The 17486-nt window shown below is 52.8% G+C and overlaps 6 protein-coding genes across 6 annotated transcripts; 3 read left to right on the top strand and 3 right to left on the bottom strand.

Moving 5' to 3' along the window:
* Positions 1–14: 14 nt before the first annotated feature.
* On the top strand, positions 15–2088 carry MYCFIDRAFT_127785 (uncharacterized protein; the record flags this gene model as incomplete). The annotated part of the gene is made up of 2 exons (XM_007922676.1): positions 15–218; positions 286–2088. 2 exons carry the CDS (start codon positions 15–17, stop codon positions 2086–2088), a joined length of 2007 nt encoding a protein of 668 aa, XP_007920867.1.
* On the bottom strand, positions 2080–5735 carry MYCFIDRAFT_85685 (uncharacterized protein). The gene has a single exon (XM_007922418.1). It carries the CDS (start codon positions 5506–5508, stop codon positions 2290–2292), a length of 3219 nt encoding a protein of 1072 aa, XP_007920609.1. The 5' UTR covers positions 5509–5735; the 3' UTR covers positions 2080–2289.
* Positions 5736–6947: 1212 nt separating this feature from the next.
* MYCFIDRAFT_75287 (uncharacterized protein) lies at positions 6948–9433 on the bottom strand (the record flags this gene model as incomplete). Its single annotated transcript, XM_007922164.1, has 4 exons — positions 6948–7699; positions 7909–8056; positions 8219–8421; positions 8764–9433. The coding sequence occupies 4 exons, from the start codon at positions 9431–9433 to the stop codon at positions 6948–6950; spliced, it is 1773 nt and encodes a 590-aa protein (XP_007920355.1).
* Positions 9434–11773: 2340 nt separating this feature from the next.
* Positions 11774–14421, top strand: MYCFIDRAFT_201120 (uncharacterized protein; the record flags this gene model as incomplete). The annotated part of the gene is made up of 3 exons (XM_007922675.1): positions 11774–11817; positions 11980–11995; positions 12262–14421. 3 exons carry the CDS (start codon positions 11774–11776, stop codon positions 14419–14421), a joined length of 2220 nt encoding a protein of 739 aa, XP_007920866.1.
* A 1650-nt stretch (positions 14422–16071) lies between these two features.
* Positions 16072–16346, top strand: MYCFIDRAFT_89438 (uncharacterized protein; the record flags this gene model as incomplete). The annotated part of the gene is made up of 2 exons (XM_007922674.1): positions 16072–16080; positions 16146–16346. The coding sequence occupies 2 exons, from the start codon at positions 16072–16074 to the stop codon at positions 16344–16346; spliced, it is 210 nt and encodes a 69-aa protein (XP_007920865.1).
* Positions 16347–16695: 349 nt separating this feature from the next.
* MYCFIDRAFT_62413 (uncharacterized protein) lies at positions 16696–17249 on the bottom strand (the record flags this gene model as incomplete). The annotated part of the gene is made up of 4 exons (XM_007922043.1): positions 16696–16886; positions 16944–17001; positions 17065–17102; positions 17162–17249. 4 exons carry the CDS (start codon positions 17247–17249, stop codon positions 16696–16698), a joined length of 375 nt encoding a protein of 124 aa, XP_007920234.1.
* Positions 17250–17486: the final 237 nt, after the last annotated feature.

The raw sequence follows: 17486 nt of genomic DNA, 5'->3' as shown, positions 1-17486 counted from the left end.
CCGCTGCCGCCGCCATGGACCATCCGAGCTCGTTTATTCCGGCTCTTCACAAGCCGAGCTCACTGCTACCGATCGCGCGCCACAAGCATGCGCTCCTCTACACGGTGGAAAAGTACCCTGTGACGGTTTTGATTGGCCAGACTGGGAGTGGAAAGACGACTCAACTGCCACAGTATCTGGAGGAAGCAGGCTGGTGCAATGATGGCAAGATCATTGCCGTGACTCAAGCAAGTACGACCTCTCGAAAGTTCCATGTGATGGTAGTTGACAGCTGCTTACAGTGAGAGACAGCCGCGCCGAGTGGCAGCGACTACTGTTGCAAAAAGAGTGGCTGAGGAGATGAGATGTCAGCTGGGCCAAGAAGTTGGCTATTCAATTCGTTTTGAAGATGTCACCTCTGCTGCAACCAGGATCAAATTCCTCACGGATGGCCTTCTCCTCAGAGAGGCGTTGGTGGATCCGCTCCTCTCGAGGTATAGCGTAATTATGGTCGACGAAGCCCATGAGCGTAGCCTGAGCTCCGATGTTCTGCTTGGTGTTCTGAAGAAGATTCGAAAGCGAAGGCCAGAGTTGAGGATTGTTATCAGCTCAGCTACGCTACAAGCCGAGGACTTCTTGCAATTCTTCGCCAACACCGAGGACACACAGGAAGCCAGCGATCAAAAGACAACAGATATTGGTCGCATCGTGAGTGTCGAAGGTCGAGCATTTCCCGTGGACACCCACTATCTCTCGGAGCCCTGCGAAGAATATTTGGAACGAGCAATCAAGACTGTCTTTGATATTCACACGACAGAGCCCGAGGGCGATATCCTGATATTCTTGACAGGGAGGCATGAGATCGAAAGAGCGATCGAAATGATTGCAGACAGATTGCCTTCGCTTCCCAAAAACTCTGGCAAGATCTTGCCATATCCACTGTACGCAGGTCTCACGACCGAGCAGCAGATGTATGTCTTCGAGCCAGCGCCAGAAAACACGCGCAAAGTAATCTGCTCCACAAACATAGCAGAAGCGAGTGTCACAATTGATGGCATAGTCTATGTCATCGATTCTGGATTCGTGAAGCTCAGAGCTTTCAATCCGACTACTGGCATTGAAACGTTGACCGCGACGCCTGTGTCTAAAGCATCAGCTACGCAACGAGCAGGTCGAGCAGGCCGGACAAAGCCCGGTAAATGCTACCGGCTGTATACTAAGGAAGCTTTCAACTCGTTGGAGGATGCCACCGTACCAGAGATCCAACGCTCGAACTTGGCACCGACCATTTTACAGCTCAAAGCTCTGGGCATTGACAACATCGCACGTTTCGACTTCATCACCCCACCGCCTTCCGAGCTCATCATTCGAGCCTTGGAACTTTTGTATTCCTTGGGTACTTTGGACGACTACGCAAAGCTCACAAAACCACTAGGAACAAGAATGGCCGAACTTGCACTTGAGCCAATGCTCGCCAAATGCCTCCTCACCGCCAAGACCTTCGACTGCCTCTCCGAAATACTGACCATCGCGGCGATGGTCAGTCTTCAAGGCAATGTGTGGTTCACTCACGATCTCAAAAAAGCCGAAGAAACGGCAAGAAGGAAGTTCGCGGTCGAAGAAGGCGATCATCTGACATTACTCAACGTCTATCAAGCTTTCGTCACCAAGGGCAAAAAGGAAGCCAAGTGGTGTCAACAGCACTATCTCAACTTCAAATCAATGTCCCGAGCGGTCAGCATACGAAATCAGCTCAGACGCTACCTGGAGCGGTTCGGCATCGATGTCACTGAGTCATTGAGTGGCAATGATGTCCTGAAAGCAGGAGGACGAGCGAAAGAGGAATCCATTCGTCGATGTCTGACAAGCGGCTATTTCGCGCATGCCGCGAGGATGCAACCGGATGGCACATTCCGCACCATCGACGGCGGCACTGTACTGCACGCACATCCGTCAAGTCTGATGTTCAACAGGAAAGCCGACTGGGTGATATTTACGGAAATCATGGAGACGGGAGACAAGACTTTCATTCGTGACGTGACCAAGATCGAGAAGAGCTGGTTGCTCGAGTACGCACCTGATTTCTATAAGGTGTCTGATACAAGATAGGGAAGTCGTCGTAATATTAGGGTAACTAATAAGCGCCTGATGTAGCGCCATTGGGTATCTTACAACAGGCACGCCTCACAATGCACCACCTCACCATTCCACTTCCAATTCCACTTCCAAGCTTTGAAGCACATTGCCCTCAAAATTTCCTAGAATCAATTCCGCCAACCACCACCTCCTGTCAGAAATCCTGGTATCTTATCATAGATGATTCCCTCTACCCTGTCCAGCCCACTCAGCGGCGATTTCTGTGAGAACGTCGCCCATGATTACAGGACTAGCCATGAGTCCGTGACCCTCACCCTCCAAAACGCGGACCTCACAACCCCCACGGCCAGTATCAACCCAGCTGTCCCGAACTGCGACAGCTCCGAGACTATCAAGCCCAAGAGCCCTTCGGTTCATTTGCTCTGCCATCCACTTGACGTTCGCAAGTGGGACTCTCTTATCCTCACTGCCATGTGTGATGACAACCTGTGCACCGACATCCGTGTACCGGAAGCCAACGTCACGATGTCGCTCGAGGCAAACCACAAGATCTGTCGCGGGATTGCTATCTCGAGTGGCGAGATCCCAAGTCATTTGCGTCAGACGACTCGTATACTCCATCTGCCGTTCCTTCTCGGCATGTTCGGCGGCATTGAGACCAGACGAAGCCTGCTGATAACCTGGGTCCATCGGACCTGAAGTGGCTGAGAGTACCAGAGAGCCTCGCTTGAGAAATTGGTCGTGTTCTTCTTCCTCCTTGACTGGAATTGGGAAGTGGTCAGTAGGATTCGTGGCGGGCATGTACCGGTCCATGAGCATCATTGATTCTCGACGATTGTACTCTGGTCGATCCCGGCTGTTGGGTTTCTGCTCCTGCATCTCAGGAGGATTTGTGGCCCTGCGAGGCGAGGACTTATTGGCAGTAGACTTGACGTTCCGTTTTGATGCTGGCTTTAGCGATGCTGATGTTGCCGTCATGAATGATGAGTTGGCAGCTTTCAAGAAAGGTGTTGGCAGTACGCGTAGAAGTCGCTGACTGCGTGGCAATGGATTCGCCGGAGGTGCCGATGCTGTTGGATGTGAGATTGCCTCGAGCTGGCTGGGTGGTACCCAGGGTGCGAGTAGATGGACTTTGCCTCGGACCAAGTGAGGAAGAATCAGCGCTGTGGCAAGTGCATAAATTGCGCCTGCCGAATGAGCCAAAATACTGAACTTGACAATTCCAAGATGTTGGCAAATCGCAAGTACATCTTCAGGCCAGCCTAAAGGTCCAGTCTTGTCGTTTGGAGGATACGGTTCGCTGCCACCCACGCCTGGCCTGTCCAGAGTGATCAAGCGCAATCGCAAAGTCATTGCAAGTTCATCATAAAAGGCCGTTACATATCGAGTCAGACCCATGCCGACGCATACGAACACTGCAGCTCCCTCGGGATCTCCGATTTCGGAAAAAGCAATGGTTCGGCCAGTTAACGGGTGCTTGACCTTTCGATTCAAACGCGGCGCGCTCAAATATTCAATTACAGCATCTTCAATGCTGTCTCTGCGCGGTGAGTCGGAAACATCGTCTGCTTGTCGCGCCAAACGAGCATCACTCATAGACTTCCGGCGATTCTTTTTCTTGTCGAAAGCCAGCGGGAGATCTGGGTGGTGGGCTGTCCACCGGTCCTGAGGGGGGCGTTTCTTCTTCAACGTCGATTTAGCGTGCTGTGGAACAGCCAGGGTAGATTGGTGCCTTTCTGGAGGTGGAAGTTCCGGTGCTTTCAAGCCAAGTGATGAACTGCGATTGGGCGCTACAGGTCGTGATCGTGATCGTGATCGCTCCCTTTCAAGCGCGTGCTGCAAATCTTCTTCCTGCAACAAGTCGACCGCTTGGGCATAAGAGTAATCCAAAGATAGACGCCCGGCAGGTGAATGATCTGCTGACCGCGATGGAGCGGGTCTGTAGTAGTCCGATTGCGGTCGCTTTACAGCCAAAGAAAATTTTTCGTTCCTGCTACTGGGATCAGAGGAAGCAGCTCTGTTGGCGGTAAAAGCTGGTCCATTCAAATCTAGAGATCGGATCCCATCACCCCTGATACCCAGAGTCGTGTGCGCCTTCGTAGGGTCTATAGGCTTGCGATTGGCTGTTGTTGCTTTTCTCGACCCTCGCTTAGCTTCATCGGGAGGCGGAGCTGACCGCTCGTAAACTGGGATATGCTGTGATTCAGATGCCTCCAAAGGCGCCAAAGAGTTTTCGACCGAGGGAGGATAAGAAGTTGACTCCTCCTGACGAGATTTTCGTTGTTCTCTGAGTTCTTTGATGCGTCGGACAGTCTCGTCATCGTCGCCAAGGTCTGCCCATTTTTCATCCGGTATAGACTTGGAAGGCTTGTAAGGCATTCGTTCAGATTTGCTGGAAGATGCAGCGTTGCGCTTGGACTTTTTGTGCTTTCGCTTGCCTGCTGGACTCCTGCTCGGGTGACGCAGAGACGATGTGCGCATGGGAATGGAGTCCTGAATCGGGCTGGGACTCTGCAACGACGCGTTACCATACACAGAAAGTCGTCGCTCTGAAGACGCCTTGGACACTCTGCTGTCACCTCCCTCGCTCCGCTCTCCAAAAGAATTGGTCCGCAGCAGTTTCAGGCGCTCGTCGGTTGGCGGAGCTTCGCTGATCGTGGCGTCGTTCAGGTACAGCCTGTTGGGTTTAGGAGCTGGTGGTTTCGCAGGTGTTTTGGCGATGATTTGCTCGGCAAGAGACATACGTTTCTCTGTGAATGATGCTTCATTCGTCAAACGATTCGCGTCTTCCGCCCTCAGCTTTTCCTGCGACCCGACTCGCCGCAAACGATGCTTTCGCGATGCCCTCCCTCTCAGGCTCACCGAATCATCGGCGACTGTCGAAGTCTTGCTCCTCACCCAACTCTCCGAGCTCAACTTGTTCCTGCTGTTCTCTGGACGATCCACAGATGCAACGCCGACGGAGCTTCGCCGAGAGCTCGGGGTATGGAGGATGGTGGGAGGCTTCTTTGCATTCGGGCGCTGCGCCCTGCGATGCGACAAGCCGGAGGGTGGTCTTGATGTTGGAATGATCGGCGGGAGGGCAGCATCGGTCAGGCCATGTACATCGTCCAATTCGAGATCTGCTCCATAAGTGACTCCGAAGCCGGGAGTTTCTCTGGGCTTGTGTATGGATGCCGTGCTGGCCACTGACCGCCTCGACGATTCTGCGCGCGAATGCTGGCTGGCTGTCTCGGAGAAGAGCTCGTGTGGCTGAATGCCCGGCGGCAATGGCGCGAGGGTGTCGAAGGAATCAATAATCGACGTGAGGACTTTTGGATTGGCAGGGCGAGATTTGATGCGGTTCGGTGAGCGCTGCTGTGAGCGGTGGTCCGAGTGGAAGTCGCCTTGGTTCTGCTCTGCATGGCCGTTCCACGGTACCAGAACTTCCATTTTGTGGCTGCGGTGCGTGCAACAGCGTTGCCCTTTAGCATGCAGACAGTCGCAGTGCCTGACTAGAGAGCGGCCCTTTCAGGCGCAAGTGGATGTCATCCAGTGTTCTACCTCCGGCCCATCGTACATGTGTATGAAGCCAATCTTAGTCTTGCTGTCGAACGTAGCACTGCCGACGTTGAGAGTGCGACGGTCGCGCATCCATACACGTGGCCGACAGATTTTGGTGCTCGTGTTGGTGTCGTTGCGCACGGTCGCAGATCATGTGCGACGCAGTGTCATGGACTCGGAGCAGCACGACGCCGGGTATTAGAATATCTCCACCCGGCAGCCAAGGGAGCGTGCACTAGAATAAGTTCCGCAGTACCACTGTACGGGAGGGAGGGACGGTCGTCAATCCCGATTGGTTTCTACCAGCATCACGTCTGTCTCCTGAGCCCCGGCCAGTGTCCCGTGGCCGAATGCGACTCTGTCGTCAATACATCCTTCCGTGTCGAGCGCTCGCTCTCCGAGACGCGTGGCTGAAGGAGCTGGAAGAAATCTTCATTCACATTTTCACACTGAGGCCTTATGAAATTCATATTCTACCGTGGTGCAACGTGTGCCCGAACTACCAACGACCGCGAAGAAACAAGCAAACGCCGCTTTTGAGGCTAGACATGGAAGACCAACGGTCCCTGAAATTACCTAGTATACCTGGTATGGCCCTGCAATAATAATTATAATATAGATACGGTGACCCAATATAGCTTAGATAATTAAGTCTTCTTCCTTTCACGATATTAGGATTTCTCGCTGCCCTACGCTTGCCTGCTGTGTTCACCGCACATGATCTCTTCTGCAAACTTTCAGACTCGTGATGGAGGACGTGCGTACGAAACAACGGTCATTCTATCGCAGTGTGAGGAGAAGTCTCCGAGGATTTTCAAGACTTCTTGCTCCAGGACACCGGGTGCATCTCCACGTGAAGGCTACACGACGTGCTTGGTCCATCACGACTGTACACACGATCGCTCTGTGACTCTTGGTGCACGGTCTCATGGATTCTACGGACCGACTGTTGACAAATCCATTTGTGCTCGATTGCCGAGCACCCTTCTCCTGAATCCGAAGATGTCTTGAGAACAGATGCTCAGATGAGGCTAAACTGGAGGCAGTACTTTGACAGCAGCTCCGCAGCCAACTCATACCTATCGTAAGGCCGCCACGTCGCCCACGATTACGCCATTGCATCACTTCCTCAGGCAGCGCCAAGCCATTCCTCGACCTGGTTGAAGACGCCAGCAGCAGATACTTCGGATCCTCTCTGGCTATTAAACTTCGGCTTTCCATGAAGCCATTGTGCTGTGGTCGGATCCCATCTACTCGAAGTTATGGGAAGTCTTTCTATGCCAAAGAGCTGTCCGGGAATCTCATCAAGTCCACTTCATCCCGACCTCTCAGCGAGCGCCGAACCATTTCTCCGACCCACTCGGCGTAGTAGCGCTCGACGTCTCCTGATGACCATACGCTGACAGATTCGGATATCTGTTCGTTTCCGAGAACGTCGGTAGCTTTGGATAGCCAGCCATTCGATCTGTAGGCTCTGCTGAATCGATTCTTTCCGAGCGGCGTGGCGAACCAATCGACGCATCCGCGTCCTCGACGACCAACAGATCGTGTGGATTGATAAGCCGGCCACAATTTGGACAATTTGCCCCCTTCTGCGAGGCATGTTGGACGACGCAGTCAAAGCAGTAGACATTTCCGCAGCATCGAGTCCTGGTCGGATTGACAGGCGCTTGATGGCCAAAGGCGCAAACTTGTCCCAGGACTGGCGATTCAGATGCGAAAGTCGACTGCGCATCGTCGAGCTGTGCTCCTTCCATAGCTAGAGCGGTGCCTTGCTCAGTTTGCTGCCTCGCTCTGTTGGCCATGAGCCGCGCCTCGATGTCAGCTTTGCCTTTGTAGCCCGTCCAGCTGTATGGCTTTGCTTTGCCATTGCCGCTCTCTTCGATAGGCAGCTGAGGTGACTTCTTGAGGATGCTCTTGAGTGGTTTGGTCGAAGGGCGGTCGCTTGGAGTCCTTGGCAGGTACGACATTGCGATGCTTGATGCTTGATGCGTTGTAGACAGACAGCGACTGTTGTTTGCGCTACGATGTTTTGATGTTGCAAGTTCCAGAAGTGAGTTGCGCTGTACGCGCTGCTTCACTGTTTGCTTGTCTGCAAGTGTTGCATTCGGCGCATGCATGAGCGTTGGAGCGCTACTTCACTGATTCCGGTGAGTTGCCATGAACTTAGGTTTCTGACTTTCTTGATTGCACGACCACTTCAACCATTCGCCGTTGGGGGCTTAGGTCTCTTCTAATATACATACACCTTTGGTCGTGTCTCTGCACAATGGCATTTTCCGCACACACTGGTGCGTGCTGTCTGAGCCACTTCCATATACGAACTTCCTAATGCAATCACAACCGGCCTGCCGTTGTGCTTTCTCGTGAACGCCGTGCTGGAAACACTCCACCGCTCCAGATGTGCACAGAGACTCAGAACCTCCAACGCCAGATGCTGCGATATCCAAAGTAAAAACGATCAACTGCAATCCAAGAGAAAAGGAAATCATTAGAGATCCATCGAGCGCCTACCATGGACCTCACGCATCGTGTGCTTGTGAATCCACTCTATAGGGTCGAAGTGTTCCGCATACCAACTCTCATCTCTGATACTGACCTCGCTGTCCTCATGAATGTGACGAGCCACGAAAGTCCTTCCTTGCGTCATTCCTCCGGGCTTCGTGGTGACCGCTTTGTCTGGCACTGCTATGGTCGAGCGCTGCACAAATGGATCATGCGTGCTGCCATCACTGCTTTGATGCGGTGTTGGGACGTTGTTCTCGTTGTCAGACCGGGATCTCGATTCCGAGCTTGGACGTCCTGCAGGAACATCATTATCAGAGAAGATTGTCGACAGCTGTGGTCGGGATGCAGCTCGACGGGGCACGAGTCTCGTTGGAGTGAATTCGGGAGACCTAATGACTGTCGCAGCAGAATCGTCTGAGTTATCCTTCGTCAGGCCATGGGAAGGATGTCTCGTCTCTCGTGGAGGACTGATGGCAAAATCTTGCTCGCTTATTCTGTCATGTCTCTGGCCACTGTGGCCGTTCCCGTTCGAACCTCGACTAGAGCTTTCACGAGACATGGCAGTTGCCGAAGATGTCCCGGCATGAAGCTTGCGATCAATTAATCTGTGGCTGACCTCCCGGGAAAGAGTCGTACTGCTAGGGCTCATCCGGCTGCCTCCACTATCGCTCCGACTTCTAGGCGCACGCTCTTTCCCGTTCATGACTTCTGCCACTGGAAGTGGCTGCATCATCCACATCACCTCCTCTCTTGATGCGATCTTGGTAACGGTAGCAGGGTGCATGTCGTTCACTGGTGGATTGCGAGAAGCATAGTAGCTGGAGCCGTTCGATCTCGAAGAGTCTGCAGTCTTCGCCCTTTCCGGCCGTCTCAGGCTTCCTGCATAGAGCGATGCACCCATATTGCTTGACGAGCCCCACAACTCCTCGTCCTCCCGCTGATACACCCTGTGGTTCCATCTGCTATCTTGACTGCCCAACCTTTGCGGGAGATCTACCGAACTCGTCTTCGTGCTTCCATTGTTACTGGTCCGGCTTGGAGCCAGACCGCGCTGACTGCTGTTACCAGTCTTCTTCTTGCGACGTCCGTGAGGTCCCAGTTCGATTTCACTTTGCCAATTTGGGTTGGTGGTAGATGCCTCGCCGGGGTGAACGTATACGTTCTTCTCATCCTGCTCAAGAGCGAGCCGGTCCCTTCGAGACTCTGCGGCCTCTCGCTTCCTCCTCTTCTTGACACGAGCATCTGCACAGGGAGCGCAGGAAAGGTAGTAGAATATTGCCGATTGAATGCCACGATGTACTGCCATCACTGGCGCTCGTCTTGATTATGCGCGCCGTCTCCTTGGGTGTAACGAGGTCATTGAACCGAAGTGTGTCTTCCTATATGTGTTTCTCGAAATGCATGCTATTCCGAAGGGTAGAGCGTGCGGTTAGGGAGCGTGGGTATGGTAGTTGGCCGCGCTCTATGGGCCGTTGTTGTCGGGGAAGACAAGCGGAGGAATGCAGGTGGTAGAGAGACGGCGGCTGTGAATGAATAAATGTAAGGGAAAGCGCTCTTGGTTGCTCCTGGTAAGCAAGTGTCGGAACCGTGGATTGCTGGTGGGGTTGCGAGCTTGCGCGACTGCCACAAATGAGGGAGATTCGGGATTCTGGATTCGGACAAACAGGCGTACTCGACGCTGCTGCTGTCGTGTGACTGCAGGTGTATGATAGGAGTGGTGGAGGAGTCGACCGAGCGTTTGACTGCGCCTCTCCCTTGCCGGCGACTCAAGTCTGTGTCCGCGAGAGGGAAATGAGACGCCAACGGACGCTTCGATCGACGGGGCGAGGCTGGTTGCGCTACGTTGCCTCCCAAGCCGTCTTCTTGAACTAATGCCGGTGCAGTGCAGTGCAGTGCAGTGCAGAGCGAATGGGCGCTGTCTCGCCGAACGAATTGGCGATATATATGTACAACGACGACAACACTCTGGCAACAGCCTCGCAAGGGACCAGCGGCACATTCAGCCCAATGCCAGCTGCCAACATCACTCGGCCGGCGTTACGATGCACTCCACCAACGATCCTGGTCCGCGGGCGGCTGTTCAACATCCATGATTGCGCCAATCCGACCCTTCAAGGATCCAGCACGTGGCATGGGCGTCGAACGAACGACCTGCTGGCTCGTGCAGCCTGTCATCATCACCGTAATTCCATCCTCCATGAGAACGTGCACTTCCTACAACATTGCTTCGTCCTTCGATGCACGACTTTGCAGAAACATACCTTGACCGCCATTTCTCTGCGTCCGGGTGACCCGCCCCCCTCAGAAGCTCGACAGGCGAACAGTGGTACGGGCAAGCCAGACGCAACAGCAAGGCGCCCGAAGTGGATCTTGAGGTCAGCAGATATATACTGTTCCCATAGCGAGGTGTGCGAGAGATGGCAGACGTGTCGACAGCCGACAGCTCCAACGATAGCGCCGGGATAGGGCTTCGCCATGCCTTCAGCGACTTCCTCCCAATGGAGTTATGCCTTGCGGAGTTATGCCTTGCACGTCTGGATGTACCATTCTCTTGAGGCTTATTCGCGAATGTGACCTTTGAGAGTAATCAAAGCTGCGGTCCATGAATAATGGCTAGACAGGATGTGCCTGCAGACTTAGAGGAAGCTGCGGCTTTGATTCTCTTTGCCGGTTCGAGTAGCTATGACGCCTGAATGATTTGTCTACCACCTGAGACCTCTCTCGGTCGAGCTCTAAGTCCATTCCGGGCATTTCTCACAAGAAGACTCGTGATTGGAACGGCAGTCGGCTGGATGGCGAACCAGGAACTCGACGCTCTCCGGAATTTCTTTCAACGTGCCATCGATTATAAAGCGGAGGGCTGGGAAAGTTTGCTCGTCCACACCCACGCACCTGGCTGGGGCAGAGACCGGGCTTTTTGCCTGACCAAAGATACGTAGTTTCCGGTTGAACTATCTGAAACTCCTCCGGACACCGAAACGGCGGAACATGCTTGTCGATGTTCCATGTCTGTGCTGACTCGAACGAAACTTTTTCTGGACGACTACCTGCATCTGTCTATTGTACGGACATAATTGCTGGATACAGACATTCGTCTTTTGGAAATTGGAACAGGATTCTTTGCGGCCTTCTCCGAAAAGTTCTGAAATCTCGTCTGATCACCGCCTGGTAGTTCTGCTGACAAACTTGCCATGGCTTTACTGAGTGAGAGGGCAACCTTTCGCTAATTTGAAGGACAAGGCTCTGCTACTTCGAAGGCCATGGCTCTATTCCGTGAAAAGACAACGCTTTACTGAGTTGAAGGACACGGCTCTGCTAATCTGGATACAGCATCATACAGGACAAGATCCAAACCGTGCAACGCGGTGAGACCGTTTTGAATGCAAAATTTCACGGCTACTATCTTTGACGTGTGCATTAAAATGAAGTAAGTGAATTGCAGCCACTGCAAGGGACGCCGTTGTTGGGCAGGGCTGGGTACCACCAGAGCAATCCTCCTTTGTATTACCTCCATATAAATCATGTCAACTCGGGGCGTGACACGCAGAGAAGCACCTTGCTCATAGGCGTTCCGTATTCGTCTTGTTAAGCTTCGTTCAACCGAGCTGTTCTGATATCCGGACCAGAAGAGGCAATTGCTGTTAAAATGCCTGCAGTCGAGGATGTCCTCGTCGACATGACTTCGTTGACGTGAGTTCAGTTCATCTGGCCGTGGTCCGAAATTGCCGGATCGCCAAGTTTGCAAGACAATTGATGACTCGAGATCGCGACGTCTACTGCAACACAAGGCAGGACCTTGACCAGAACGTTTCTCGATCAGAAGACTGAAAGTACGTGGCAGTTTCATCCGAGACCGAGGAAGGACAAGGCAAGAGTGGTCGCGTACGTCGGGAGCACCCGCTAGCTGCGCTCTAAGCGCACCAATCGGCAACCATTCATGGGTCCGTCCTTGCTCTTGCAAAAAAGTTCACAGAACGACTGCGAATCCACTTTGGGTCACTCTGCAAAATGGCGCCGGCAAGAAAGAAGCAACGTGGCTCCGATGGAGGCGCGATAGTCACGCAGACGCATACCGAAGAAGTTGACACCGGGTCACAAGCAGAAATGAAGACACAAACTGCCGATGGGCAGCAGGAACAGAAAGACGCAGATGCAACACAGCAAGGTCGCTCACTCTTCGTGCGATCGCTTCCTGTCTCAACCACTAGCGAGTCCTTGACCGGACTCTTCTCGGACGCATACCCAGTCAAGCATGCCACTGCCGTGATCGACCCTGCCACCAAGGAATGTCGCGGCTACGGCTTCGTAACTTTCGCCGATGCTGAGGATGCCGCCAAGGCAAAGAAGCAATTCAATGGTCATGTACTTGACGGCAAGAAGCTACGAGTAGAGGTGGCCGAGAAGCGACACAGGAATGGAGAAAATGGAGAAAGTGTACCGCAGAAGAAGAAGGAGCAGGAGCGGCAGCCATCGCAGCCATCAAAGCTGATCGTGCGCAACCTGCCGTGGTCAATCAAGGGCTCGGAGCAGTTGACGCGGCTTTTCCAAAGCTACGGGAAAGTGAAGCAAGCCTACGTTCCAAAGAAAGGACCTGGTCTCATGGCTGGATTTGGTTTTGTGGTCATGCGGGGAAGGAAGAATGCCGAGAAGGCGATCGAAGGAGTAAATGGTAAAGAAGTAGATGGCAGGACGTTAGCGGTAGATTGGTCTGTAGAGAAGGATGTCTACGAGAGTCAGCCGCAGGACCAAGAAGAGAATGGAGAAAGTGTCCAAGTTGGAGCAGAAATCGAGGAGGATCTCATGGAGGATGAACAGGGTCGTGGCTCCGACAGCACCAGCGACGTCTCAGGCACCGAAAGCGATGACGACGAAGAGGGAGGTGTGGACGATGACGATGACGAGAGCATTGAAGTCAACCTAGGTGATGAATCGGAGCAGCAGGTTCAAGACAGATCTGAGGATCGGTCGAAGACTCTGTTCATTCGCAATCTACCATTCACTTGCACTGATGAGGATCTGGAAGACCACTTTCAACAATTCGGCAGCACTCGCTACGCCCGAGTCGTGATGGACTATGGTACGGAACGCTCCAAAGGTACTGGATTTGTGTGCTTCTACAACAAGGAAGATGCAGATGCATGTCTGCGAAACGCTCCGATACGCCCAGCCGCTAGCTTGCCTGAGAAAGGCAAGGATGTCAAACCGGTGCAGGCACCCCATTCTATTCTGCAGAATGACATGGCAGACCCGACAGGCCAGTACACACTTGATGGCCGTGTTCTGCAGGTAACACGAGCTGTCGACAAGTCCGAAGCGAACAGGCTAACCGAGGAGGGTGTGAACCATCGTTACAAAAGAGACAACGACAAGCGAAGGCTCTATCTGCTGTCCGAGGGTACCATAAGCTCTAAATCCAAGCTCTGGGAACAGCTGCCGCCCTCCGAAAGAGCTATGCGAGAAGCAAGTGCAAAGCAACGCAAACAATTGATCGAGAGCAACCCCTCATTGAGTCTCAGCCTTACGAGGCTTTCAGTGCGTAATATCCCGAGAAGTGTGGACTCAAAACAACTAAAGGATCTGGCGCGAGCAGCTGTTGTCGGGTTTGCAACAGAGGTCAAGGACGGACAGCGGAGCAGAATATCGAAAGAAGAATTAGCGCGAGGTGGTGACGAGATGCAGGCCGCGGAAAAAGCTCGTAGGGAAGCCGGCAAGGGCATTGTGAAGCAAGCCAAGGTCGTGTTCGAGAGTGCTGGTGGTAGCAAAGTGAGCGAAGAGAGTGGAGCTGGTCGAAGTCGAGGCTATGGTTTCATTGAGTATCACACCCACCGAAACGCGCTGATGGGTCTTCGATGGCTGAATGGACATGCCATCGACTATCAAGTCAAGGATAAGGAAGGTAAAGGCAAGCTCAGCCGAGAGGAGATCCAGGATCGGAAGAAGAGGTTGATCGTGGAATTCGCAATTGAGAACGCGCAGGTTGTGAAACGGAGGCAGGAAATGGAGCTGAAGTCCAGAGCACGTAGCCAGGCTGTCAAGCAGGGCTTGACATCAGAAGATGCACACATCGAGGGAAGTGAGCCGTCCAAAGCTAAGCGAAAGGGCGAGAAGCCGAGCTCGCGGAAGCGCAAGAGAGACTCCGATGCAGTGCGGCCTTCGAAGGCAACGGTATCCAGGTCGGACAAGAAGACGAAACCAGAACCGAAGAAGCCGGTCGATGAGAAGTTGGCACGGCGCAACCAGATCATCGGACGAAAACGAGCGATGCGAGCTCGTCGCAAAGGTGGCAAGTCTTGATAGGTACATTTACATCCTTTGTTGCACACAGGTTAGTCTTACAGCATCAGTCAGACCATTGTGGGCGTACAGAAGTACTACCCGTCAACGCTCAAGCGCATAGAGCCACGGGGTACAGAGCTCGGGCGCTCCACGCTCGATGCTCGAGACTGGACGACTGTCTACGACGTGTCGACCACCACTCGCCGTGTGTGACGGAGTTGCGCATAGCGGCGAATCTCCCAAATGCTGGCCAGATGGTGTGGTGTGTCTCGATACACCTTCTCGACATCTCCCACTGAAGCCGTGGCGGCCGAGGCTTGGATGATATCGTATCGACACCGAGCGGCTGGTATTCTGGTTGCTTCCGGTACAAGGATCAGGATGTCATGCGTAAAGCACGCAGCCTCGCATGTCAAGTGGCTATCACATTTTAGGCGATTCTGGCTTGAAGCAGCATGAAATTTCTATTTGCCACGGGATCTTGTGGGACAGAATCTGTCACGGCGCACAAAACCAGGTTCGCTCGAGCGACAACCAGGGCCTCGCGGCAGCGTCCGCGATGGATGGCTGCACTACTTCTGCAGATGTGTGTTGCCGCTTCGACAATGTGCAGCTGCTCACTTGCCGCTTGCCGCTAGCTCGAGCGCATACCGGGCTACAGGACAGACGGCCCGGGTATGTACGACATGCGTCCATACCAGGGTCCCTTTGTCACCTGTCACGGAACGGGAAAGAATGCCAGGGCCCCTATCTGCAGACGGGAAGCTGAGATCAGAGCAGATCGCGGGATCGCGAAGTCTACAAAGCATTGTTCGGCGGCAAGCGCGTCTTTCAATGCCCAGAAAATGATAGATCGAAAAGCCCCGAGCTCGCGCCCACGCAACCCCAGCGTACATACCTTGCCCAGGTCGTCTTTGTGCCGCCAGTCTTTGTTTCCCTACGTCTCATTTCTCATCATCCAATACTTGCCTGTGCGATGTCTTAGTCGTGAAATCTGGCAGTGTTAGGCTCGACCCAGTCTTTGAACGTGCCACAGGTCTCCGCACGAGCAACCAGAACATGCCATGCATCGCCACTACAGCAATTCGAGCCTCGTAGTGGGTCGAGGCCGATAGACGTGGACAGCATCACGCCCAAGCTCTTGCTCTGGACTTGACCCAGCACTGTTGCATGCGTCATTCATACATGCGATGCTGCATGCGATCTCGAAGGGTGAACGCGCTCAGAAGCATACCGAACCAGGAGGCCTTGTCGTCGGCCGCATACTGCTGTGAAGATGTGGGAATACGTACTGTCGAGCTACAGCAGTCTCGTGCGTCGAGGGTCTGTTGATGATAACGTCCGAAGAACATAAAAGGCCCAACAGAATGCCACTTTCTGTTGACTATCAACCATCAGCTTCTCTCAACAACTGTATCAGACCTCTTCGTTGGACTTCTGCTTTTTTTCTGTTTGCGTACTCCCTTGGTGGTTCACTGCTTCGATCTTCGAACTTCTGTAATTCGGCCAGATTTGCTTGCGGGCATCAGGTTAGTCAATGGATCCAAACTGCTTTCCTTACAGACGGGACCTAACACGACTCGCAGAGCTCAATCAAGCTACCAACCGAGCGAAGAGACCACCTTGAACCTCTTCAGCTTCAATCGTAAACCATCTTCCAGATACGCCATGTGCCAAGTAAGCTCATCATCACAAGCCTCAATTCTTTACTAAAACTTGCAATGCTGACCACTCTCTTCAAGTTCGAGGTTATCCACTTCCACTGCGGCCACGCCGGTAGACGTCTCATCAAGCACTGCCACTTCGCTCGCAACGACCCCAATCACCAATGCTTCGGCGCCTGGTCTATCAAGCGCGAATGGGTCAGCGCCAATCAGATCTGTCAGCCTTGCTCGCAACAAGCTATGATGCGTCGTGCCCAGCAGGCTCAGCTGAGGCTCTGATCACGACGTCCCGAGGTGCTTACAAATGGCTTTCCCCCGGGAAAAATGTGTCGTTCGAGAGTGAATGAATAATGGGAGTTGGGTTTTCGGTTTAGCGTTTTGATGAAAATTTGGGCTTGTTGGAGTTCTTGATCTCTTGATTGGATGGACATACCCAACTGAGTGCTTTTTTGTTTGCAATGTAACGCGATCACTGTTTGCGTGAAACATGAGAGAGAAAATAAATGAATGAAAATTGTACTTCTTGCTGCTTCGAGATCATATCGTCCTAAAGTCTGCTAGAATCTGGTCTCCCAAAAAATGTCAGGACATCTTATAAACCGTGAAAGCGAAGGAACATCATGAGAGACTATTGACCTTCACCCGTATTCGTTGCTCCTTCAACTTTGCCCTTGATGTTGTAACGTTTGCTGAAGAACGTGTACCAATCATTGAGCACCTTCTTGTGTTCATCCGAAAGGTCATACCAATCTGGTCTTGCCTCTTCGGCTTTCAGCGAAGATTGTGCCAGAGCGCGAGAAGCGTCCTTGCCAGCGAAAACTACGAGATACATGTCAATAAATTTACATCTATACTGCTGTACGTTGCGCAAATCACCTTTGTAAGATCCCTCCGGACCATAAGCCTTGTTACCGGTCACGTCGAAGACCGTGCCCTGATGGTTGAAAGTCTGATCAGAATCTCATCGACCTTTGGCAGTCAATGTTTGGAGACGTACTTTGATGGCCACATATGTAGGGTAGCCCTCGTGTGTTCCTGTGCGACGATGAATGAGCACAAAGGTCCACTCAACACTCAACGAGCCGTGCACTTACCGTCACATTTTGAAAGGTGGTCGAGGCTGATGATGTCGTCTTTTGGAGGGTCAAGGGTGACCGGTGTCTTGGGCTCGAATCCAGGCATGTTGTTGATATCACAACGAAGTGCATTGAGTGACTTATGGTGTATTTGGGGGAGATGTACTGGATAGGCAATGATTTGATGAGGTTGATCGGGTCATCGGCAGTTCGGCGACATGGCACGAGGACTAAATTTAGCCGAAAGTCTAAATCTGAATGCATGGCATGCACGACCTAATGAGTAATGACAGACGCTTTCTTATTCTGTAGAGTTCATCACAAATATGGGAAGACATCTGCA

Source organism: Pseudocercospora fijiensis (genome assembly GCF_000340215.1).
Source record: "Pseudocercospora fijiensis CIRAD86 unplaced genomic scaffold MYCFIscaffold_1, whole genome shotgun sequence".
NCBI classification, from domain to species: Eukaryota; Fungi; Ascomycota; class Dothideomycetes; order Mycosphaerellales; family Mycosphaerellaceae; genus Pseudocercospora; species Pseudocercospora fijiensis.
Note: the sequence above shows the minus strand (reverse complement) of the source record. Positions and strands in the feature narration are given on the sequence as shown.

What these genes read in the sequence shown, in the direction of transcription:
- MYCFIDRAFT_85685 (XM_007922418.1), bottom strand. Translation starts at nt 5,508, where the DNA reads ATGGAAGTTCTGGTACCGTGGAACGGCCATGCAGAGCAGAACCAAGGC.